General features: G+C 46.0%; 1 protein-coding gene across 4 annotated transcripts in view; it reads left to right on the top strand.

Annotated features, from left to right (window-relative positions):
* The window catches only part of ZNF592 (zinc finger protein 592), a 39,616-nt gene that overhangs the window by 11,591 nt on the left and 3,598 nt on the right, over positions 1 to 24,427 (top strand). For 3 of the 4 annotated variants that reach the window (XR_010072607.1, XM_063347096.1, XM_063347097.1), the window contains 5 exons: positions 9,124 to 9,302; positions 13,687 to 13,863; positions 14,667 to 14,826; positions 18,970 to 19,248; positions 20,656 to 20,768. Coding sequence is in view for 3 of the 4 variants with exons in the window: in XM_063347096.1 (XP_063203166.1) it covers positions 9,124 to 9,302; positions 13,687 to 13,863; positions 14,667 to 14,826; positions 18,970 to 19,248; positions 20,656 to 20,768 (908 nt within the window). In the remaining variant the exon portion in view is untranslated. The remainder of the gene's footprint in view (positions 1 to 9,123; positions 9,303 to 13,686; positions 13,864 to 14,666; positions 14,827 to 18,969; positions 19,249 to 20,655; positions 20,769 to 24,427) is intronic. The other variant, XM_063347098.1, reaches the window with a different exon arrangement.

Genomic DNA, 24,427 nt, shown 5'->3' with positions numbered 1-24,427 from the left:
GAGATGTCCACGGGGATGGACTAGATGGCCTTTAAAGGTCCCTTCCAACCCCAAACATTCTATGATTCCATAGAATTTGTTGAACAAACAGAGTAGGAAATCGTGGAAAATTGTGAATATTTTACAGGAGGACCTAGGTGATCTTGAAGATGAAGTAGGAATGGGATGAAGCAACTGAAAAAGCAGGATGTATGTGTTTGGTCACAAGAGGACTGTGGATGACGAAGATGACACGGTTGTGTAGGGGATTTATGTTAACCTGCAGTACCAGTCAGGGTTGCATTAATACTCCCTGTCAGAAATAACCCAGCTGGAGAAGAGTGTGTTGTTTTGTTTATCAGGGATAAACTGGAATGAATGAGGGAAGAATGACCAGAGAAATGGAAAGATGATCTCTTTGAGGAGAAATTAAAAAACCTTTATGAGTTTAGCTTGGCAAAGGCCTGGTAAATGACGGTGGGTCTCCTTCAGTACTGAAGCAGATGCAGTATTACGGTGAGGGTTGTGGCACTTTTTTTTCCACCAGAAACTAAATCTGCAAGAAAAGAAGTGCTTCCCATACTTGCAGGGATTGCCCTGGGTAGTTCCTCAGCATCAGATGGTTTTTTGTAGCCTGAATTTTCAGGGCTGGGCTCAAATTACAGGAGATGAGCAAAACTCATGCAGCTCCTGGTGCCTTCCTTCTAGATGTGCTTGTCCTTAAAGAATGAGAGTGGATACAAAGGACACTCTGTTTATAGAAAAGAGCTTTTCAAATTTAGGGGCAACAATGATGCAAGGACACACTGAAATAGATTTACATGGGAAATTAGAGGACAGTCTGTAATCACCAGAGGAGTGAATTCTGGAAGGGGTTTGCAGCAGAAGTAATGAACAAAAGACACAAACGGGTTTTGAGATGGAGCTTATTTGTTTTTTTGGCAAGGACAGACCAGTGCACAATAACATGTGCAAGAATTCAAAGTACTTCCTGCCCCTCTTGGGCATAATTGTCCATCCACTGGTAACCAGAGATGTTTGATACTTTTTTTTTTGTTTGTTTGTTTTGGTCTTTTTTGACTTGACCACCCAAAATCCACGGAGGTAGCTAGGAACTTGAATAAAGTACAAAATGTAAACTGAGGACCGCTGAATTTTCTTGCACCTTTGTGCTTTTGTTCTCCCCCCTCTTTTTCTTCTTTTGTCACCGTTTATTTGTCCAATAAGAATTTTTCAATGAGTCGTGACGTATCCTGTTTACGCACCACCTACACTGGGTTATTTAAAAGCAATTTTATTGCTGCCTTTTCTTTTTCTTCTTCCTTCCCCCTCTTAAATCAATGCTTTATGATTTATTGGCTAAAACTTGCCAGAAGCTAGTAGGACCACATGCTGCACTGGTAATTTCCCAGCAGAAAAATAGCAAGGAAGAAAGACAGCAGCCATATCTTTGCTATTTTTCTCTTCCCCCGCCCTCCCCCCCTCTTTTTTTTTTTCCCCACCCCTGCATGTTCGTGTTTTAATTTAGAAAACAAGAGGATTGAAAATCAACAAAAATTCCCTTGGCCCCATAAAGCGCAGTTTTCTCCCTCTTCCAAACCAAGGGTGATTAATGCAGTCCTTAGGTACTAGCGAGGACAGACTTTGTTTTATATGGAAATTTTCCCTCTGGATTTTGTAGAAGCAAAGGGATGGAGGATGTTGTGATGAAAGCATGTTGAGGGAATGGAGCTCCGGGCAGGGATCGCTGGGAGCGCGCAGACAAAGAGATGAGTGAGTGGCCAGGTAGGAGCGAGAGCCTGCACCCCGAGGGCAAAACAGCCTGGGGAGGAGGAGGAGGAGAGGCTAGGGAGGAAGAAAAGCTAGGGTGTGGCTCCATGGTCTGCTTCAGTCAGTGTGTGATCCGCTGCCTCACAAGGCGAGAATCCTGCCCTCTCCTCCTTCCCACCCACACTTGCTCACCTGGCCTTGATGGTCCTGCAGCCCCCAGGGGACCTAGACCAGTTTGGGGGGAGGAGGAGAACGAGCATGGGTGCAAACTGGGGGCCAAGACATGGCTGAGAGAAAGAAGGAGAGGACAACTGGAGAAAAAGGCAGAGTCTGTCTCAGGTAGGATGGAAACTGAGGCTCAAGCTGATGTCTTCTGGCACAGAGGAAGGCTCCCGCTACCCTGTTCTTCTTACATGTGGGCACCAATGATGCTGCTGGGGCAACCTGGAGAATATCAAAAGTGACTGCAGAGCTCTGGGGGCGATGGGCATGAGAGCCCAGGTGGTGGTCTGCTCAATCCTCCTGGTGTGGGGAAAGGGTGCGAGGAGGAGGTGGCCCTCTGAAGTGTCTGATGCTAGTGCACGTGGCATGGGAATAAACACAAGGAACTGGAGATCTATGTGCAGTTGCAGGGCTCTGATCTTGTTGGCATCACAGAGAGGTGGTGGGACAGCTCACGTGCCTGAGGTGTTGTGATGTGTGTCCACAGGCTCCTTAGGAAGGACAGGCCAGGAAGACAAGGAGGGGGAGTTGTCCTTGATGTGAGGCAGCAGCTGGATGCCTGGAGCTCTGCCTGGGGATGGGTGAGCAGCCACCTATGGGTGGGGATTAAAGAGCAGACCAGTGTGGGTGACGTTGTAGTGGGTGTCTGCTATAGGCCACCTGACCAGGAGGAACAAGTGGATGAGGCTGCCTACAGACAGCTGGAAGCAGCCTCACGTTCACAGACCTTGGTCCTCACAGGGAACTTCAGCCACCCCGATATGTGCTGGTAGGACAACTCAGCAGGGCATAAACAGTCCAGAAGATTCCTGGACAGCATTGATAACAAATTCCTGGCCCATGTGATAGGGGAGCCAACAAGGAGAGGTGCTCTGCCGGACCTCATATTCACCAACAAGGAAGAGCTTTTAGGGAAGTGAAGGTCAAAGGCAGCCTTGGCTGCAGTGACCACGAGGTGGTGGAGTTCAGGGTACTGAGGACAATAATCAAGATCACAACCCTGGACTTCAGGAGAGTGGACTTCGGCCTCTTTAGGGATCTGCTTGAAGCAGTGCCATGGGATAAGGCCCTGAAGGGAAGAGAAGTCCAAGAAAGGAGGTTGATGCTAAAGGGCTCCCTCCTTCAGGCTCAAGAGCAGTCCATCCCAACAAACAGCAAGTCATACAAAAATGCCATGATGCCTACATGGATGGACAAGGAGCTCTTGGCAAATCTCAAACTTAAAAGTGAGTGTGCAGAAGGTGGAAACAGGGACAAGTAACCTGGGAGGAATATGGAGGCACTATCCGAGTACGCAGGGATGATGTAGGAAAGACAAAGACTACCTGGAATTGAATCTGGTGGAGGATGTCAGAGGCATCTTGGAGCTGGCTCTGTCTGACATGGGGACAGCTTCTGGTGTCTTCTCCCAGAGGCCACCCCTGCAGACCCCCACTACCAAAACCTTGCCACGTAAAGCCAATACAGTGGGTCAGATGAAAATATATGGAAACTGAAATTCTTGAAATTACAGCTGAGGTCATAATGAGAGAAGAGGTACAGACAGAGAAAATTCAGAGTTAAGCTTACTTGATGCAACATTGAGATCTGTGATGCTAGTGTTTTTTTCCATTGCAATTCCATTTTTTTTCCTAGAACTGTCAAGTTTCTGGGTCTGCACTGACACTTTAACCAGAGAGTTTTCCCTGTATGCAAAAATGTATTTTGTGTTTATTGAACATCTTAAAATAGGCAACTAGAACCAAGGAAGTAAAAATACCTTTGCTGGGCTTGAGTATGGCAGTGTAAGGTAAAACTTCTACGTTAGGACTGGACTTGGCACCTATTCTGTCACTGAAACTTGAACACACTGTTTTTAGGGTATCCGTTAGTTTCTAGATTTTTCTTCTTCAAATCAATAATCTTGAGTTTCTGGTGTAGGGTTTTTTCTCATCTGTAAACTGAACATGCTAATGCAACGGTGCCTATTCATTTGCAGAGAGGCTGGGGAGCAGTAGAGTTTAGTTATTGCAATGACGGCAAAAGAAATTCTCTGCTCGCCGCTTCTCCTCGCACTGGTAAAATTTTGTGGAGCAGCATTCTAACCTGGATGTTTGAAACAAACCAAGTCAAAAACAATCCTCCAGGCGCCTGGATGTTGGCGGCAGTGTGTCCCCGGGGACGGTGGCGGAGGCGGAGAAGGGGCGCAGAGGGCTGTGGAGGTGAAGGTGTTGAGACCAGCAGAGCTGCCGCAGCCAGCACATCACGCCGCTGCAGCTGGAGCACCACGCGGAAGGGTGCAGGTCGCTGGCATTTATCCCAGGGAGGCAGCAAGTGAAAGCTGATGTGAAGTTAAAGGTTAACTTTAAGTAGTAATTCGCCACTAATTTTTTTTTTTTTTTAAGAGCGAAAGCATCCTGCTAATCTCTAACTGCCTGCCATCCGTTGGCTGCAGAAGTATCAGCCGCCCCTGTGGCTCTGCCTAAAGCAGAAAAATTACAGCTCGCAAAAGGCTGGATTTGGGAAGAAGTGGGGCTTTGGGGCACCACTGGAGGGGAAATTTTTGGTTTGAATATGTAAAAGACAAGCGCTCTTTAAAACATTTGCATTCTGAAAATATGATTTCTGTTCCCCTCTAACTGTTTCACTCTGAGTCCTTAGTAATTTATTTTTTGTTTAATTTAGAGGTCGTTAGGCTTATGAATCTTTTCCTCTTTCATAGCCCTGATCCCATGCCTTAGGGTCGGTGCAGCCCCATGTTTTTAGCAGAAGCTACATGATGATCGTATCAAGGAGGACCCTCGTAGTCTGGGGGGAATCTCCTCAGTAGATGTGAACTTCATCAACGTCACTGAACGCTCTATAACGACAAAGAGACTCTAAAACCAACGTGAAGTTTCTTTGCTCATGCTGAAGCCAGTTCCCTTTCCGCTTGCGCATCGGGAGGAAGGGAAAGCGAAGAGTTTTGTGCCCCGAGTTCATCTTTCAGTGGAGCGTTGCTGGGGATCCTGCCCTCGCTGCTCGCCGGCTTTGCCTGGGTGAGGAGTTTTGGGGCAAGGGCTGCATGCGAGAAGGCGGGAGCTTGCTCTGACTCTGATCCCAGGCGCTTTGCACCGCCGGCAGCTGGAAGAAAACACGCTCGTGAACGGATCAAATTTGAGGCCGAGTTGTGTAGTCAACCCTTGCAATGAAGCAGAAAGGTTTAACGGTGCCGCCTCTACGCCGACCCTTTCCAGAGCAAGACTGCGTGTTAACTATAAATTTCTTGATTTTCAAACACCTCTGTGGCCACAGGCTTGGGTTTAATAGACGAGCTTTTTTGAAGCGGTATGTTTTTTCAGCCTTCACTCTACTTCAGTGAGTATTTTAAATTTTTTTTCCCCCCCTTCTGAAGAAGCTAATAAGTAAAAATGGGGATAAAATCAAGTATTCTGAAGCGGCTGAGCTTCTGAGCATTTTTGTGTGTGTGAATGTGACTTCTGGAAGAAAAGCCCAAATGAAATGTGGCAGGCAAGCTGGAATTAAAGAAAACTTGTAATAAATAACTCCTGATTGAAGTGTAGGTTATGGGAGTATATGAAAAACACAGACATTACACAACTCAAAATCATATCCTGGTAACATGCTTTAGAAATAACTGACTAATGAACGTCTCAAATTGCTGCCAGACTTCTTTGAAAAGTCATGGAAAACTAGGAGAGAGATAAAAATGTGACATCTGGAACCAAGTTACAATTCCTCATACGAAGCAGAAGAGTTGCAAAAGAAGAAGCCACTCCGTCTCCAAGCTGAAGGAGCCCACGTGGGGCTGCCCCTTTGCTCCTGACAAATACAGCAGCTCCGGGTGGAAAATGGACGAGCGGCGCCTCCTGTAATACCCCTGGGCAGGATTTCTGGCCTTGCATCTTCTCTGGGTGTTAAGGAAAGGATGAGCGGGAGCATAAAGATGCCGGTTATAATTTCCACCCCCACCCCGGCCCCCTCTGCTCAACATTTTTGAGCTCTGCTGTATTCCTTGGTCGATTCAATGGAAAAATATAACCTGCCATTTTATTACTGGTGGCTTGGTCCTGTGTGGTCGTCTTGCAGTTCCGTGTGGTCAGCCCTTATCTGTAAGATGCTGAGTTACTGGGTTAGAATCATCAATCTGTGTCGATTCACTGCTCACTTCCTTTTCTTTGAGACTATTTTGAAGAGCCCAAATCCTAGCAGAACTTCCTGGGAACCTTCCTCTGTCAAAGAACTGACTGTTTATTCCTTTCTTCTAACCACTCATTTATCCACGCAAAGGTATCCATACCTTCCTTTCTTATGCTGCGGCAGCTTAGCTTCCTTAAAATCCTTTAGTGAAGGGTGTTGCAAAACTATTTTGGAAGTCCGGGTGGCATCTGCAGGTGGTCTCCTCCTTACCCACGTGGTTGTTGGCTCCTCTGGAGAGCTCAGATGGGTTTGAAAAGCAGGAAGGGAGAAGCTGCCTTGACTTTTCCCGAGTACAGAAGTAACGCTGCTTAAAGACGATGGTTTGCCTTGTTCTTACTGATTTGTCCTTGTGACTCATCGTTCTTCATTTTGTCTGTTTACTCCCTAACTTCTCGTCTCTTCCACGAGACGATCTGAACTCAAAGGCTTGGGCTGGTTTTTTTTGTCCCCCCCCTGCAGACCATGGTGTCAGCTGTGGGAATCCTTCCAGCTTCTTCCCTGGCGTCTGCAGATGCAATAAATTCATTTAGCCTTATCCTCGCCGAGTCTTGCTTTTCATTCCCATATCGTGCGTACGCACTCACTGGCAGGCTTCCTGCTCTTGTGGAGCCTGAAGAAGATAACCGCTAGTTTTGATGCCTCTTGTTAGCCTTCCCCTAAACTTCTTTTGCCCTGCGTTAGCATATTTTTGATCCTCGCTGAGTAACGAGGGAGGTGGGGGGAGCTCACTGCTCCTCTGCCGTAGCTTGCGCATCCCCAGGCAGCTGGGCATGGAACCCATGAAATATCGGGCAATTTGGGCGTTATCTTAGCTCCAGACCAAGCACACACAGCAGTAAAAATTCAGGTTTTTAACGTGTGCTGGTTGCCAGGGGGCCTTTGGGGGCAGTGGGAGGAAGAGGTGAGCCCCAGACTGTCTCTTTGCTGCCTTAGAATCGAAACTAAATCAGCTTTGACAAGGCAGGATCCGGGGAGAAAAATGTTTCTCACTAGGCTGCAAGGGCAAAGGTGCTTTCAGCTTGTGGTTGTGCTGAGTCTGCTTTAAACACTCAGGAGTCCTGTTTTAACACCGCCAAAAAAGTTAAATTTACCACTGCATATTAAAACCTGGTTAGAAAAAAATGCCATAAAAGACAATAAAACTGCCCTGCACATTAATTTCTTCTTGTAGCTCTTATTTGAAGATTTGTCAATGCTTTGGAGAACTTACAGTCCTGCTCAGTTCCTTGCAGAGGGAGCATTCCTATTTCTCATTTTCCCATTCCCATTTACATTTCATGGCTCAGTAGCGCTGCTGTTCTTTGCTGAAATTAGGGGGGCTTCTCCAGCATTTGGGGAAGAGCTGAAATACTCTTGAGTTTGTATGAATTGCATTTGGATGCACGCGTGGCTCCTACAATACAGCCTCTTCCACCCATTTCTCTCTTTCCTGGGGAAACCTTTTCTCCTCTAAATTTAGAGTTGCAACGCGTCTCAAATCATGTGTCTGAGGCTTTTGATGTGTTTGGCAATTTTTGCAGTTTCCTCCTTCAAGAGCCTAATTTTTCATTCCCCCCCCACCCCAAACCTTTTCAGATTTGTCATAGCTTTGCATTTTACTATAAATGATGTTTTCTATTACCTGCAGTGGCTTTGACAGTTCCTTGATGGATGTTACGGAGTGGAGCATCACAGAGATGCTGCATGAAACAGCAAGAGTATAGAAAATGAAGTTGGCCCTTGATTTTATTTTATTTTTTTTGTCAGATTTAGGGGCTTCTGTCCCTGGTTTCTACCCTGGTTGCCAGCACTGAGGTCTGCAGGACTTTGGTCCATCTGTGTGGGCACGCGCTCTGTTAAAAGCTGTGTTTGACCATGTAGGCGTACCCTCCGGTACAACTTCTCACCGTGTCTGATCTATTGAGCCCCCTGACCTCCTTTAACTGTAGCGGAATAAATGATGTAGTTAAATTACCTGATTTGACAATCCATAATTAATTGCTTGCTAGTTTATTCTTAAGCTAGTTAGGAGCAGAGGAGTAATTTTGCATGGGTTTATTAACGACAGAAGAGTTTCAGCTCCTAGAGGGCTCAGGGCTGGAGGGCTAGTGTCTACTCCAGCTCTGCTCCTGCTTAGGCGCCAGGTAACGTGCATCCTGCGGAGGATGGGTCCACCTGGGCTCCGGAGGAATGCCGATGAGTCGAGACACCTGTGAAGGGGAGCAGAGGTTTGACAGCTGTTCAAACTGGGACCATACATCCGCATAAAAAACTTCACATACCGAGTAAATGACGCTGCTCCTGCAAAGCGGTGTCGGTAGTAAGTGTGGCTCTTCTCAGGGGAGGGGAAAAAAATCGGATTTCATAAAGGGTGCAGAAATAGGAAGAGAAAGAGTCTTTGCACCATTTCTAGTTATCAAGAAGTTTCTATAAGGGTGTCAGCACACGTGGTTTGTGGGCTTTGAAAGTTTGGATTTCGTGTGGTCCAAAGAAGTTTTGCAAGAGAGAGGAGTGTGGGTTTGGTGGGGCAGGCTGCTCCGGGTCAGGGCTGCGCTGCCTTCAGCAGTAAGGGTTTCCAGTCGGAGCGTAATGGAGTTTTCCTGCATTTTTGGGGTGATTTTGGTGCAGGGTGGAGGCTTGTTGAGGAAAGTGCTTTCCTTCTCAGGTGCCTTAATATTGAAATAAAAGCAGTGACCAAGCAGAACATCTTCAGAGCTAAGAGGAGAAAGATTTTGTTTTCCTTTTTTAGGGGAAAACAAGGAAATAAACCATGGAGGACGTGGTTTAAGAATGGATACTGTCATGGGGAATGGGTAGTTGTGGAAGTCGTTAGGGCAGTTGTGGGAAAAGATGGTAAGGAGGCTCGTAGAGCTCATGGTAATACTAGAGGAATGTGCTGGAGCTTCCTCGAAACATGAAAGTTTTCTAGGGTGAATTAGCGGGGGGAAAAGGCAAATAGAGGATAACTAACTGTTGTAACCTTTCTTCTGCCAGACGTGCCAGGTGTGCCAGATGATGCTGCCCAACCAGTGCAGTTACTGCGCTCACCAGAGGATCCACGCTCACAAGTCTCCGTACTGCTGCCCGGAGTGCGGAGCCGTCTGCCGCTCGGCCTATTTCCAAACGCACGTCAAGGAGAACTGCCTGCATTACTCCCGCAAAGTCGGATTCAGGTTTGTGCGGCTCCAGAGGGTCCGAGCTGAGATGGCGAGAGGGAAGGGGAAACTTGGATTCAGATCGTTGGAAACGTGTCTTCCTTACAGCAGAAACGAAAGAGGATGTAGCCCGGGCCTGGCGTGGTTTTCTGCATGACAAAACACATTTGAAATGGGGAGTTACTGAATGGATTTAAGAGGAGGTTTCTGAGAGCAGAAATTATTTTTATGCATCTTTGAGCCAAAAAGATGCTTGTGTTGACTGCAAGTTGCAGACGGGCATCTCAGGATTGATATTTACGGCAAAAAGATTGCAGATCTTAATCTTCCAGATCTCTTTAAGGTTTGAACTTATATTTATGTCGGTTATAATGGACTGAGGGATGTGTGCCTTCACAGAAGGGCATAGATTATTTTCTTGCACGCCCCTACAAGTCTCCAAACACTTCTCATGAACTGAGACAGATGGAGGAAGGCTCCCAAGGTTTTGGATACGGTGCTGTGTATGTGCGTACGTTGTCTTTTCTCCAACCAAATTGAGTGCTTTAATTAAAGACATTACTTTTCCCTACAAGCCTTTCCTCCTTGGCGTGTTTACATCACCTCAGCTGCAGCACAGAGCTTAAGACGCAGATGATTTGCTTGGGAGATGAGCGGGGGACTAGGTCAGCTTTTAAGATTCCTTAAAGTTCTGGGTTTTCTCCAATTGCCATTAAATACTTTGAAATTTAAAATGAATAGAGCAATTTCTGCCCTTGGAGCTGTTCTTTTAAGATGTCTGCAAATTGAGAAAGCCTCACTGTTCTGAGATCACACTTAGGTTTTCAAGGGCTTTTTCTTTCAACCGTGAAGACAAGAGACACATAACAAACCAATTCTGAATTTAATTATATTCAGATAAGGCTTTTTTATGTGGGATCTGATTTGAGGGGCAGAGCCCACAACAAAGAATTGATTCGATTGCATATTAAATGGCTGTGATAGTTGGGCTGATTGAAAATGAGTTAATCTGAGAGAAGGAGGAAAGCTGGGAGGAAAAAACCCACTTTTCCCTGAGATGGAAAAATGGGGATGGAGTAGATGGTGTAAAACTAGCCACGGGTTTGGTGCAGTTCTTTGGACTTCGCTGGCACCTGAGAATCCCAAGCGCAGGCGCAGTTTCATCGCGCGGAGCTGCTTGTGCAGCATCCCCATCCCGTCGATGCCTCCATCGATAACGTGTCACGGGGTTACGCTGGCCGGAGCCGCGTTACAGAGGAAGCTCAGCCTTTTAGCGGTGATCCAGCGCAAGTCCTGTCTCCTCTGTTTCCAATGGATGGGCTCACAGTGTGCAGCAGAGCTGGGTCCTCACTCTTAAGTGTATGACCTGGCATTTTTAAAAAAACATTATTCATTCCAGATGTATTACAGTAATATCTTTATGATGCCTTAATCCTTGTCAGCAATGAGAGCTTCCATCAGTCTACAGATGTCGTCAGCAAATACCTGCTTTCTGTGCCAGGGACATTAATGAAGATCTAAACGAAGACAGAGCTCAGGAAGGATACTTAGGGATTTTTTAGCTTTACCCAGCTTCTCTAGAAGCTAAATTTCTTGAAATTCTCCTCTAATTCTCATCTGCTCGAGCTCATATGTGAAAACTTGAGTCCACCAGACAGGTGAACTTCTGGCTGTGCCATCCTTGTTATCCAGCCTGTCTCTGCAGTGGGGTTCATGTCATTGTCTCGTTGAAAACAAAAGAAATAAGTTTTTGTTGCAGAGCCCTATCCAGATAATCCGTGGCATCTGCCCTGTGGTCACGTAGCGACTTTACTTCTTTCCTTTCACTTTTATTACTCGCAGATGAAAAGCCGAGGAGTTTTTTTAAATCCTTCCTGAGATCAGCTCGACTTTTGCTGCTTCTTACTATATCCCTGTTTTTCTAGAATTTCTGATGCAGAAGTTTGGTTTTGCTTTTGTGATCAGTCCTTATTCTGTCTCCTTTTCCGCTAATATCCCGATGCATTCAACCGAGTTTGGAGTAAGATTGGTTTATTTGGGTTTCAGTCTTGGCTAGTGATTACACTGAAAATGAGGAAGGTCTCCTGTAGTCTAAAATTGGAATCAGCCAGCCTGTCCTAAGTGCTCCTTTCTGCTTGGCTCTGAGTGTCACCTCCCCACCTTTTCGAAGCACGTTCCAGCTGTCCCCGCTGATGTGGGACCCGTTTTCCTGCTCGGTGCCATCTGGAGAGTGAGGCAAAGGGAATGTTCAGAGGGTTAAGACATCATCTCGGAGCTTTATCTTCTCTCACAGGGTGCTTTCCAAGACTTTTACGCCACCCCTCCTTGCCCTGAGGCTATCTGAGAGTCTTCTCTTGCAAATTATTCCCCCGTGCTGGGGAGATGATAGCAGAATTTGCAATTTGCAGAAATTACACGGCAAGCCTCTGACATCCTCCATCCACTTTGTTCTGCTAATTAGTTTACTTTATCAAACTTGGTCCTTCTGGCACTGGGATTCTTGATTACAAAGTGGCTGTTGTTTAAACTTCCATTTACTGTAAATTAAATTAACTTGTGATCGTTTGACCCTGAGTTAGTGCTTATTTCATCCCTAATTCTGTATGAAGTACTTACCGAAACCAAACATAATGCAGAACCATCTCTCATTAGTGCGAGTGTTTGTGGAAGAAGCCCATCAGATATTCCTGGATGTACCAGCCAGACCTTACTGTCAGGATTAACGTTTGTTCTTCCATTTATACTTGGGGAATTTATTTTTCCATAACAACATGATACCTGGTGTTACTATACTAGAAAGTCTCTCTCTTCCCATCTCACCTGAAGGAGGATGAGGCTTGAAGGCAGAGCTACCCGAGCAGAATGTTTTCATGCTTCCCCAAAGATGCCACCAGCTGTTGTCACCGCTTCACCTCTCTAAATTTCAGAAAACAGCATTTCTGTGTGTATTTTGGGGAGAGAGGGTTTGTCTCCTTCAGGCTGGCTTCTGCCTAACAATCTTTTGAAGTGTAACTTCAAAGCGCGGGCTTGCTTCCTAACCGCTGTCGGGAGGCTTGTTTGGAGGGAAGGATAATCTAGCGGATTGTTTGTTTTTGATAGGGGCTTGGAGCTCTTCCAGTTGCTCGATAGCTGGGGTCCATCTGCGGTGGCAGCGTCCGTAACACAAACCCTACTAGCGCTGCGGGCAAACGGCAGGCCTCAGAAAGAAGGAAAAAGATATTTTTAAGGCGGCTTAACTCCAGGCTTACCGGAGGAAGTTATCCCTTCTGTGTCTCTTGCATCCTGCTGACACAAGCGTTGACCCCCCGGTTTGCCCAGCTGAGCTCCCACTCTGTAACGGTCCATACATGCAGCGCTGGCTGCAGCGGAGATCCGCCATTAGTCATTTTGATTGAATCTTCTTAGGAGGGGCTCTTCTGGTCCCAGATCAGCGTGGGTGCTCCTGCAGGGATGGCAGAACCCCACGGCTGGTGTGGCCGAGGCGGGTGAGTGCAGGTGTCTGCATCCTTACCTGCCCTGGTAGCGTCGGTGTGTGGCTCCTCTTGGAGCACGGCAGGTGGCGGGGGCTTGGGAGGGTCATTAAAGGTGACTACAGTAAGGCTGCTGGTTGTTGCCATCCTGGGGGAGCCCTGGGCAAGGCCTGTCGCAGGTGTGCACAGGAAGGAGAGCAGACTGGGACCGCTGGGGAGACCCTGGCTCTCCTCCTGCCCTGAGTCTGTGTTCAGTTGCTGAGAAGAATCCTTTGGCTCCATGTGTAACCCCCGGTTCTTCCTCTCTCTCTTCCCGGAGCTTTCCCCCAGCTCCCAGACAAGCACTTTCCAGGCAACACCTGTGTCTTAATGATTTTAATGAGTGTAATCAGTTCCTTGGGTGCTTCTGTTGCTGTTTTCAGTATCTTTGCTGTTGCAGTCATTATTTTCTAGTGCGTGGTGGGGAGCATGAGAAGCAATTGTACAGGGTTACTGAAGATTTCCTAGCTGAATATTGTTTTTCTCTTTATTTTGTACTGGGGACTTAACTGGCATTTCAGCTGCTTATTGCTACCTGGAGATCCCATCAGATGCTTTTACTTTAGTTCTTCACTGGCACCTATGGCGGAATTGGCTTTCACAGATACAGGGCTGGCATTTTGCTGAACCATCTTTATTCTTTCTGGGTTGTTTTAGTCTTTGAAGGCTTCTTTTATAGATCTTGTTTGCTTGTCGCTAACATCTAGTTGGGAGGTCTGCCCAGCTTGTGAGTTTCTGCATCATATCCCTCCTTGGCTCCTCCACGTTGCTGTTCAAGAGACTAAAGGAGGACTCACCGTAGGCTGGTGCTTGCCTCCACCTGCTCCACTTTGTGTGTGTGTTGGGAGCAACACTGTAGCTGTAACTCAGCTCTTTCTTGGTGCATCCCCCAGGTGCATCCATTGTGGAGTTGTCTTCATGACCCTCGCCATGCTGAAAGTGCACATCCACGAGAAACACTGCGAAGTCTTCCACAAGTGTTCTTTTTGCCCGATGGCCTTCAAGTCGGCCGACAGCACCACGGCTCACATGACCAGCCAGCACCCCGCAGAGCCTCACAAGACTACTCAGTAAGTGGTTTGGGTTTATCTTTTCTTCTTTGATGGGTAGCTCCAGGATTCCCGCTTTCCCTGCCAGTTGTTTTCTGGTTTTGGTTTCTGTCCTCACATGAGAAGATTTGTTGTTTTGTCTGCCAGCGGGCGTCCGTTCCTAGCCACAGCGTGCTCTCCTTGGAATGAACGTGGTCTCCTGGGTAGGAGGAGAAGAGTTTGGGCAGGGAAGACCTGAACATCCATAAAAGATTCTTAATGGTCACCCCTTTGTCCAGCAGGACCCACAGTGGCACCTCTTGGTAGATGGCTCCAGGGCAACTGCTGCATCTGGCACTCGAAAGGAGGAGGAGAGTTGCGCCATGCAGCATTGCCCCCCAGAATCACTAGAGAGAAACCTGGATTTTCCACTTGGTAGCTTTCTTCTCCGAGCCTTGAGCTACTGCCGAACATGTGTGCTTTAAGGGAGGAACTATGGAAAGGTGGGACCGAAAGTCACGTGTAGCTGGTACACTGTGAGTTTGCTCCCATCTGTCTGCACTTACCGACACACACGCACACACACACACGTAGGTAGTTATGCATATGTACAGAAGTAAACTTATTTTTAGAAAGCTGTGGTATGTGCCTGAGGCATTTTGTTGTTCTTCCCAGTTGAGTTAATGGTTCAGTTGTCCACGTGGGTGTGTGTTGACAATACATTGAGAGCACAGCCTTCCCCAGGAGCCCGTCCCCTTCTGCAGTTGCTGAGGTAACTTTTTCCACTGTCTTCTTAAGATAACTAATGAAAAGAGACTGAGTTTACTTTTTTTTAATTGTTCCAGGGTGATCTACAAATGCTCTTGCGAGACTGTCTTCAACAAGAAGAAGCTGCTCCAAGAGCACTTCCAGCAGAACACCAACAAGTTGTTAGTGGGAGTGTTTAAGTGCCCGCAGTGTCAGCTGGTGTATATGCAGAAGCAGCAGTTAATGCAGCACGTTAAGGTAGGTAGCTCCTGCCGCTTACTGACACGAGGTCCTATATTTCGAGTTCACAGAGAGTTTACGTCAACTGCGTGAGGAAATTGGTTGAAGAAGTGGAAGGTTCTTGAGCAACGCAGTAGCAGAAAAGTAGAGTACAATGATTTACAGTATTATCTGGCAGCATCAGCGCTCTGTTATACATATGAAGAGGCAGTTATCGTCCTTTTTGGTGGCGGTTTCTAGCGGGATGCGTGTGAGGACTTGCAGATCTGATTATCCCATGAGAGTTTTGTGTTAATTTGTAATAATGCAGGCAGTTACTCTCATCTATATATAATTTTACCTTACAGCAAAGGCTTGTTTTCTGTGGGTAAATATTTTTGATTTTCAACTGTTCTATATTAAACCCAAGGAAGTGATTAAACCAGGGCATGAGCTTTATCTTTGGTTGGGAGAAAGAGAGAAGTATTCTCTGCCCACAGTGTTACTCAATTTGTATAATGAAAGCTGAATCTCCTTCTTTTGGGTGGTCACCTGGAGGGCTTTGGCCTTTTGAGCTGTGGCAGAGAGAGGCTGCGTGGCGTTTAACGCCCCGCTTCCCTGGCCGCTCCGCTCGCCTGCAGAGCCGCACCAGAGTGCAGAGGAAGAAGTGACTGCCCCGAAGGTACCAGCCTTCAGGAGGTGGGACCCCCCCCACCTTGTGTGCGCCCCCGCTGGCACCACTCTGACTGCTCCAGAAGGTGGTCTGAAATGGATAGTTGCGCGCAACCCCAAAACTCGGTGGAAATGGTGCTCCAGAGAGTGCTTCGAACCTGCCCTCCTTCAGTAACAGCTCACATTGCAATAAGCGCTGCAATCATCTCACTACCATTCATCACTCTGTTATACATATGAAAAGCTGGTTATTGTCCTTTTGGTGGTGGTTTCTAGCGGGATGCGTGTGAGGACTTGCGGATCTGATTATGCCGTGAGCGTGTGAGCACGGCATTTTCCTGTTGTCTTAGTCAGTGTGTTTCTATGTACGGTGTCTAACAACACTGCTGTGGAAATCCTCTCAGAACATTTCTTGATGGTGTTCTGAAGAAAGAGCTTGCGAAGTCTTATTTCCCTTTGATTAGAAAAAAAAAAAGTGTCATAATTTTTTCAATCAGTGACTTTATTTTGTTTATATTTACACTTAAAAAGCAAGAAGATTTGTCAGCTCACTCCTAAAAGCAAAACCCATTCAAAATGACTTCTTTGCTCTCTTCCCCTGTGCCTTTAACTTGCAAATCTGGAAATGCTTTGCATGCAGTAATGAATTAAAATTTGAAGCCCTCCTGTGAAGTTGATGATTGCTAATCTTCCTGCATTATAGCTAACGAAATAGAGTTGAGATTAAGGCTGGGTCCTTCACAGAGGCATTTGGCCCCATGCTAAAAGCAGAGCTTGAGCCGAGGTACACAACTTTTGGCTCCTTCGCAAACCCCAGGGACCTGCCTGGAGCAGTTTGTGCGCCAGCGCCCCGACATCCCTACTACAGAACTTCTGCCTTTTAACCATGGGCTGTATTTGGCTGTTGTGTTAAAGGGTAAAGGAATTTGGCAGAAAATAAACCCCCTTGCGTTCCAGCTTGTCCTCAGGGATCAGAGGGGCTGGGGGTGGCTGGGCTTAGGTTCCGAGTGATGCCCAACTTGGCGCTATATAGGTCCAGTCGCATTCAATGTATTGAACTACCATGATTACAGACGCACAATAGCGCGATGCTCTCTCAGTCTAGTCGCGTTCAATGACCTAGCATGGCCAGATTTGAGGAGTTTGATCGCGTTCAATGAGAACTCTCACGGCTAGATGAATGAATAGTGCAGGTTATTGAGGCAACAGAATTGCAGATTCTTTTGGATTGCCGGTGATAGTACCCTGTCAGCAAGGCAGGTGCCCCTAATACAGCAGCATGAAACAACTTGAGTAACATAGTAGCATGAAAGAACTCTATACAGAGATTTCTAAGTTTCCTGAGGAAGCACTGGGTACAGCTGAGTGTTGGGATCTCACCCAAAAGGCGTCCCCACGGCGGGGAAGAGAGGCTCAGCCCGTTGACCGATCCCACAAGTCAGCCATGGTTTGTGATGGTGTCTTCCTGACTTGTCTGTGATGGTATCTTCCCTAACAGCTCTCCATTCTTAAGCCATTTTGTACTATTTTTTACCTTTCAGGTGGAGCTTGAGTGACTCTAGTCATACATACCTTCCTTACGATTAGTGTAAAATCTCCTCCTTTGCGTTTAAAGGTATAGGCTAGCGGAAATTCCGAGCGCAGACTAAGGGAGGGGCGAGCGCACCTTGGACGCAGGTAGCTTTGAGGATGGAGGAGTGTTTTGGTATTACAATGACATTATAATGAGCAAAGTTCAACCTAAGGACTTGATTTTTACAAAAAATAAGAAACTGTTGGCGCAGGGTAACAACCATGCAGCTTATCAGTGTTCATAGTACTGTAAGTTCCCATTCCCTGTGCAGAGTTTGGCTACACTATCTTCACCCTGCCCCACTCTCCGTGCTGTTTTTTTCCCACCTTATAGTCCGCTAACTGTAAGATTGCAGGTTATGCGGCCTGGGGAACTACAGCGGAACACATTCCCTGCATATCAGCTGCATTCCACCCTGGAAGTTTCTTCAGCGCTGCTCCTTTTCTTAAAACGTGAATATAACTTTAGTTTCTAAGTCGCCTCCAGTAATTATCCCACATTGGCCATCAGCAGGTCTTTGAGTTGGTAGTGGAAGGAAGCATTTTAGCTGTGGCAGGGTAGTAATGGCACTAACCCGTCTCCTCTCCTGTCACATCCCTCTCCTTTTTGCAATACCGAGTTTATAGGAGGTGCCGTGTAATTTGCTTCTCCATGCAAAATAAAGAAACCATGCGCCTTCTCATCTTTCCTGGCTTTCTGTTGTGAAAGCGTAAGAGTAGGAGTTAGAAGGTCTGGTTCCTGTTATTGATTCTGCAGAGAAGTCACTTCATTTTTCTGTGCTCCTTTATTTTCCCCCTCCAGTGGTGTAATAACAGGAGGAATGGAGTGATGGGTACTCGTGTATCTGCTCATAAAACGCTTTTGATGTTTCCAGATGGGGAGAAAGGTGACCCGTGTGTATTACCCTAAATACTGTCAGTGCGGTGGAGCAGCTGTCGCTGCCCGGCCGTTACGTGAGGGAGCTCCTGTGGACATCAGCGGGATCAGGTTCCGAGCTCACAGGCTGCTCAGATGAGACCTCGCGTTCTGAAGTTTGTTTGGTGTCTAACCCACAGAAAGACTTCCAAAGGCCTGGGGCCTTTGTGTGTTGAAACTTTACCCGTTATTAATTACTGTGCACAATTAAACCTCTAAATTACCCTTTTGTGTGGATGAACTGTTGTTGTTCCTAGGGGAGTTTCTTGAGGTTTCTTTGGTATGTTGCTATTTTATTTGCTTTTGCTTTCCCACAGCTCTTCGTTTCTGCATTATTTTCCTTATGTTCAATTTTCTTTGTTAAAATAACTTTTGGGGGGACTTTGGATTTTGGCCTATTGAACAACCAGAGAGCCTGGGGACATATTCCTTATAAGGCTGGTTTCTGGCTTTATGCTTGCTTTTATTTGCCAAGGGCAAAGTTTTGAACACTGTAAATGTAAATAGCAATAGGCATCGTGGAATTGAGGAAAGTAGGGTTGGAGAAAATGAGAGGTTGTCTTTTCCTGTCCCTTGAACGAGGATGAAGCACCTTTGGAGCCCCCAAGATAACAGCAAACTTCATTCAGAGCTTACCAAAGCAGTGTGTTTTTAGAGTTTAGGCTCTTGAAATAAGGACAATTAACATTTCTCTTCCATTACATCTTCCCTGTTTAACCAGAGTTCTCAGAGCTCATCCACAATGTTAAACAGGCAGCACCAAGGAGCTGCTGTTGTCACGCAGGAAACGTAAATAGACGCTTCATGTTTCTTGGGAAAATCTCGCGCTGGGGAAAACGTTAGAGCTGGCTTCAAGGGGAAATGGGAAGATCTGCAGGAGCAAGACACCGGCATACTGTTTTGGGGGGGCAGGAGCTTAATTCATTTATTTAAATAATAAATGTTACTTCTTTATAAATAAAGGTGTATAATGTGAATGACACATAAATTTTACGTGTGATTCTATTATTATTGTTACCCAGGGTGTTCATGGAGTCCCCCAAAATCCTGAGGAGCTCTCAAACTTCCGACAGAAGTCTGAGAAGGCATCAAGGCACCAGGTTCATAACCCACCAAAGGAGCTGTCGGTAGCCAACGGGACTTCCCACTCCCCTCTCCTGAGGAAGGACATGCGGGTGGAAGGACACAATCCTGAATCCAAGTCCAGACTGAGAAGAACTGGTTGGACTTGCAAGGAATGTTCACAGTGGATCCCCGATCGGGAAACCTATGTGTCCCACATGAAGAGAAATCATGGAAGGGTAAGGACTCAGATGACACGCTTGAACTAGGTAACGTGGAATTTTTAGCAAAAGAGTCTGATAGTCAATATTTGGGGCAAAAAGAAACTGAGAATCTGTTTGCCAGCTCACTGAGGAGTAAGCTCAGGGCCAGAAGAAGAGAAGTGATGTAGCCTGTTGTAAGCACGCTTTCTGTCCTTGATCGTATGCTCTACAACCCGCATACCTCCTGCCCTTTGCTGTTCCTTCTGCCACTGCATCTAATGTCAGGCTTCCTCTTTAGCTCGTCTGGGTAAGTGGAGGGAAAGTCGTGTCTTCTCCTGTTGCTGGTTCAGCAGTCTGATCCAAACTATCTACACACAAAGTGACAGAAGGATGTACAGTTCCTCTACGTGATACCTTGTTTGGTAGATATCCCCACATCTGACTGGGGGAGAGGAACAGACTCATGCAGTGCGCAGAGCTATCGTTATAAGAACTGTAAATCTCAGTTTTGTTGGTCTCATCCAGCTCAAGCCTTGTGTTGCCTTGACCTACTTCTGTCAAGCTAATCCTTGCTCGCTGGCAGAACGTAGGCAAAGATGTTGTGTGCAGCCAGATTTCTTAGTACTTTGGCATCAGGACTTCTCGCTTGATACACTAAACCACCCTCTCCGAGTCCCATGGTCAGAGGCTGTGGAAATCTGGATCATCATCTTTGATTCCTTCTGGCTTGACTTGGGGAGTGCTGGATTGTCCCACTTGATAAGTATCAGGAGAAGGAGATGGGGGCAGGGTGAGAAGGCTGCATTTTCCCATTTGAATTCTGTAGAAGTAGGAAATTTGCCAAATATTTAATTTCAATACATATATATTCATTAAAATCTAAGAAGATTTAAATGGAATGCATGCGGGTTATACAAAGGAGGGTAGGAAAAGGAGGATGCTAGTTACAGGGCAGAGTTGCGTAGGGGGACGTGGATATGATAAATGGATAACAGGCGGGACTATGTGATGCTCCTTAACATCTTGCCCTTTTATTGTGCTGAATTATGAGGAGAGAGGAGGGTAAGTGGACTTGTACTTCACACTGGGGTCCTGTGTGGGACTGGGATCCCTGAAGGGACCTTCCACTGAATTAATTCTGCAGAGGGTCTTGTAGGGAAATGACCCCCCAGGAGAAGCAGCTAGTGCAATTCCTATTAAAAATAAAAAAAAAATCAAGCATGTGCTTTAACTAGTCCTGGTTTTTACAAGACCAGTGTTGGTCTTATAAAACTGTTGGGCTGAGTATAACTGGGACCCCAACACCTTAGTGATCTTTATCAGTGGAAGAGGGATTTTTTGCACCTGAGAGGTAAGGACCAGATGAAGAGCATGGGAGTGTTAGAATCCAGTCAGCGCCTTCCATCGCCCTGTTACTAAAAGGTATTTCTGTTCTTCTGTTAGTCTATGAAGAGATATCCCTGTCGACAGTGTGAACGCTCATTTAACGCCTCCAACAGTCTGCGCAGACACATCCGCAATAATCACGACACAGCAAAGAAAGTTTATACTTGCTGGTACGTACTGAACGCCACTTTTCAAATTTGTTTTCAACGACAGGCTAATCCTTCAAGTTTGGAAGCCCTTTGTAATAGATCACGTCTGCTCCTATCTGCTCCAGGCTATAAGTTACTGAGGGAGAGTGAGAAGAAGAATATATTAAACGTGAGAGACTTGCTGTCTAAAATAAGTCCTTGCTTTTGACTGCACAGTGCCCTTTGGAGACTTAGGGTAAGGTTTGATTTGAGATCTGCAGGTGCAAAATGAGGATTATATTGCGCACCCTTGTGGAACAGCCAATCAAGTGTTGGGCCAATACACCAACACCACGGTTGGTGTAGTCGTGCATCACTCTTGTGCCCTCCCCATGAAAGCAGGGTACAAAAGGGGTGTGAAATCCTAACGAACCAGGGCACTAGATCCCGACGCCACTTTACACAGGCAGAACTGACTGCACAACCTGCAGGGTAATGGAGAAGTAAGCCTGCTGGATTTGCTTGGGAAGATGCACCTTAAAGTTGGAAAATGGATTTGGAGACATCAGATGAGTGATGTAAATCAGCAGTGAAAAAAAGTCGTTGCTGGTGAATGTATTTTAACTGTGAATACAGTCTCAGCTCAGGACAAAGCCCAGTGCTTACAAAACTGCCACATTCTCATCTACTGTTGCACAATAAGTCGTACGCCGAGCGACTGTGCAGACTGGCTTTCTGTCTCATTCCGAGACATCCTTCCGAAACAGAATTAAAGCACATTTGTATTGGAAGGGAAGTTCCAGTGTTGAGTGTTGTAGGTTGGGTTTGTTGTTTTTTTTTTTTTGTTTAACTAAAATTTTGGTTTAATGCAAGTGTTTCTGAAGAGTGTGCTGTCCCTTTACTGCACTTAAGTTACTAAAAGCCTGTCTTGGAAGAGTACATTCCGCGTGCACTTTATTTCTTTAGACTGCCAAGTGAGCCACAATAGCTTTTAGGAAATGGATAAAGTATTGGCATCACCGCTGGGCCCTGATAGGAATGCATTCCTGAGGCATTTTTCAGCCAGGACTTCTAAACTTTCCATTTCTTGTAACTGTGCTGACTCGGAACCTCTGGAGGAGATGAAATGTTGATTCCCAGTATGTTTCATTCTGCTTTAAGTTTGTGGGTCATGGTCTTTGGAGTTACGTGCACCTGATTTGTATAAATCTTTTCTCTCTGGATCAGTTGTTGAAAACTGAAAACTTTGAAAAAGTGGACTGTGTCAGAATCAAAGTGAACGTAAGGCCTAGCTGGGAAGAAGGATTTGTATAGAAATACCTCACCGTGCTGGCTTATTGTGTGCATTAGCTTATACAGGCCCTGGAGTGCACTTTTTCTGTAACTTTTCAGAATGACTCACGGTTGTGGATCCACAGCTTCACCCAAGGCTCTATGGTCAGGCCGTATTCACAGCAAAGAAGACCCAGCTACAGATTCAAGTGAACTGTGGTTGTGTTTAATTCTCAAGCTTCAGTTGCTCCTTCTCAAAATCTGTTGATGAAGTCTTAATCGGACATTCGTTGTCTCTCTTTAATCATTGTAGCAGCAGACTTACTGAAAACACTCTTCAAATGAAACCTCTTCCTTGAAACACTTGTCCCAGCATCTTTGTTTGCATCCAAGGTCTTCTGTCCCATCTCCTCTTTGATCTCTTTTAGTTTGCCCAGACTGCTGTTCTAAAAATCATCTCTCTGCCACTTGCAAATCCTTCCATCTCTTTGAATTCCTCCTCAGCTCCTTTCTGTGCTCTGTAAGGCATCACATCACCGCTGCTCCTTTTCTTTTCCCTTGGGTGCTGGTGTCAGGCAGTTTGTATCGGTCTCCCCTGTTTTCCCTTCGGGGGCTTTGGTGCCTTAACTTCCTCTAACCCTCTGCTCCTGGATTGCCCCGTGAAGCACAAGTAAAATTTGTCATTGATCCAATAATTGAGTATTTTTGTGACTCCAGCATGCTGCCTTGTAGGTGACCTCCCTCTGGCTTCTAACATTTCAAACTGTGGTTTCCCCTTCTCCCCCTGCCCTGCTTAGGTCTCTGCCTTCTGATAAATTCATAGGGAGAAACCAGTGATGGAGGACTTGCTTGAATACTCTCCTGCCACTAGAGTAATTCAGGTTAGAAAAGCATCTTTCTCTCCTCATGTGAAAAAAAAATCTAAATCAGGACAAATTGCAAAATATTTTGATGTTTTGTGTATTTTCTTTCATAATTCGCTTGGTTATTGTTATGGGAACTTGCTCTTATTTTCCAAGTCTTAAGTACAAACTGTCTGGAACGCTTGATTTTCAACATGTTTATTTTTGATAAATACCACTTAATAACCTCTCATCTTTCCTCCATGAGGGAGAAAAAAATCCATCCTTATTAAATATTGATTTATCATCTAAGCAGTTCCTGTTAAAAACCAGAAGTACTCAATGAGCACATCTGCATTTTCACATCATTACTGACTGTTGTTTAATTTCCATCTAGTTACTGGAAGATCAGTAGGAATCTTCTTCTCTCATTTTAAAAGATGGCTTTGTTGCCCAGGGACACTTCATCTCCTCTTTGTTGCTTTTCATCCCTACATTTTGACTGCAATTTGTGCATTTCAGAGAAGCGGGGCTGTTACTTGCCTCATTACCATGGTCGACGTGTAGCCAATGGACCTTCCCTGTGTCACACTGGCTGGCAGCAGCAGAGCACAAAGTTAATCGTGGGTTTCCCCAATTGCTAAGAGACCTCTGTGTACTTCACCGTGCTGCAGGGGGGTGGTTTGTGTGTCTGCAAGTCCTGGCACTTACTTCCAGTAGACCTCGGTCATCCGGGAGTGAAGGCTAACAGATAGCACACCCCCTTCACATCTTCTTTTGAAACGTCAGCCATGGTCTCTGGTAGCTCTTCTATCCTACAAAGATTTAATATGAATAGTTGTGCATGAATGATGCGTTTGTGAGTGCTTCTGCCTAGGTTATTGTTATCAAAGTTGGAAGTTCAGCATTTTTGTAAGAATTTTAAAGTCTGTTATGATCTTGTCTTGGTAGGACAAGGGGAAACAGCCTCAAGTTGCACCAGGGGAGGTTTAGGATGGGTATTAGGGGAAATTTCTTCACCAAAAGGGTTATCAAACTTTGGAACAGGCTGCCCAGGGAAGCGGTGGAATCACCATCCCTGGAGACATTTAAAAGCCGGGCAGACGTGGTGCTGACTGACATGGGTTAGTGGTGGCTTTGGCAGTGTTGGGTTGATGGTTGGACTCTATGATCTTAAAGGACCCTTCCAACCTCGACAATTCTATGATTCTGTGATACACGTGGTCTTGTGGGTGGGATGCTGGGTGCTTGGGAGCGCTAGGTGCAGAACCCCATTCTGCTGCAGGCCTCCTCGGTGTTAGCGAGTCATGAGCAGGGCCCTCTGTGTGTAGGTGTCTCATCTGAGAGTCGTTTTTCCCCCATGCATTTTCCATCTTGATTATTTATCTTGTGCTTGTGTAGCATCTATCACAGTGGGCCTAATCTCCGCCAGTCCCTGTATTTATTTAGTACTGTAAATAAGACGTGCCCTACTTTCATTCTCATTCATGCTTACTGTGGTAAACTAAACTATTCTAGATTTCTCTCGGGGGTAATGCTCTATTATTAAAGTGATGATTTGCTGCATATTTTGGTAATCTAATAGTG

This window comes from Chroicocephalus ridibundus, chromosome 9 (assembly GCF_963924245.1).
Source record: "Chroicocephalus ridibundus chromosome 9, bChrRid1.1, whole genome shotgun sequence".
Classification (NCBI taxonomy): Eukaryota; Metazoa; Chordata; class Aves; order Charadriiformes; family Laridae; genus Chroicocephalus; species Chroicocephalus ridibundus.
This window is presented reverse-complemented; position numbering and strand designations above follow the sequence as displayed.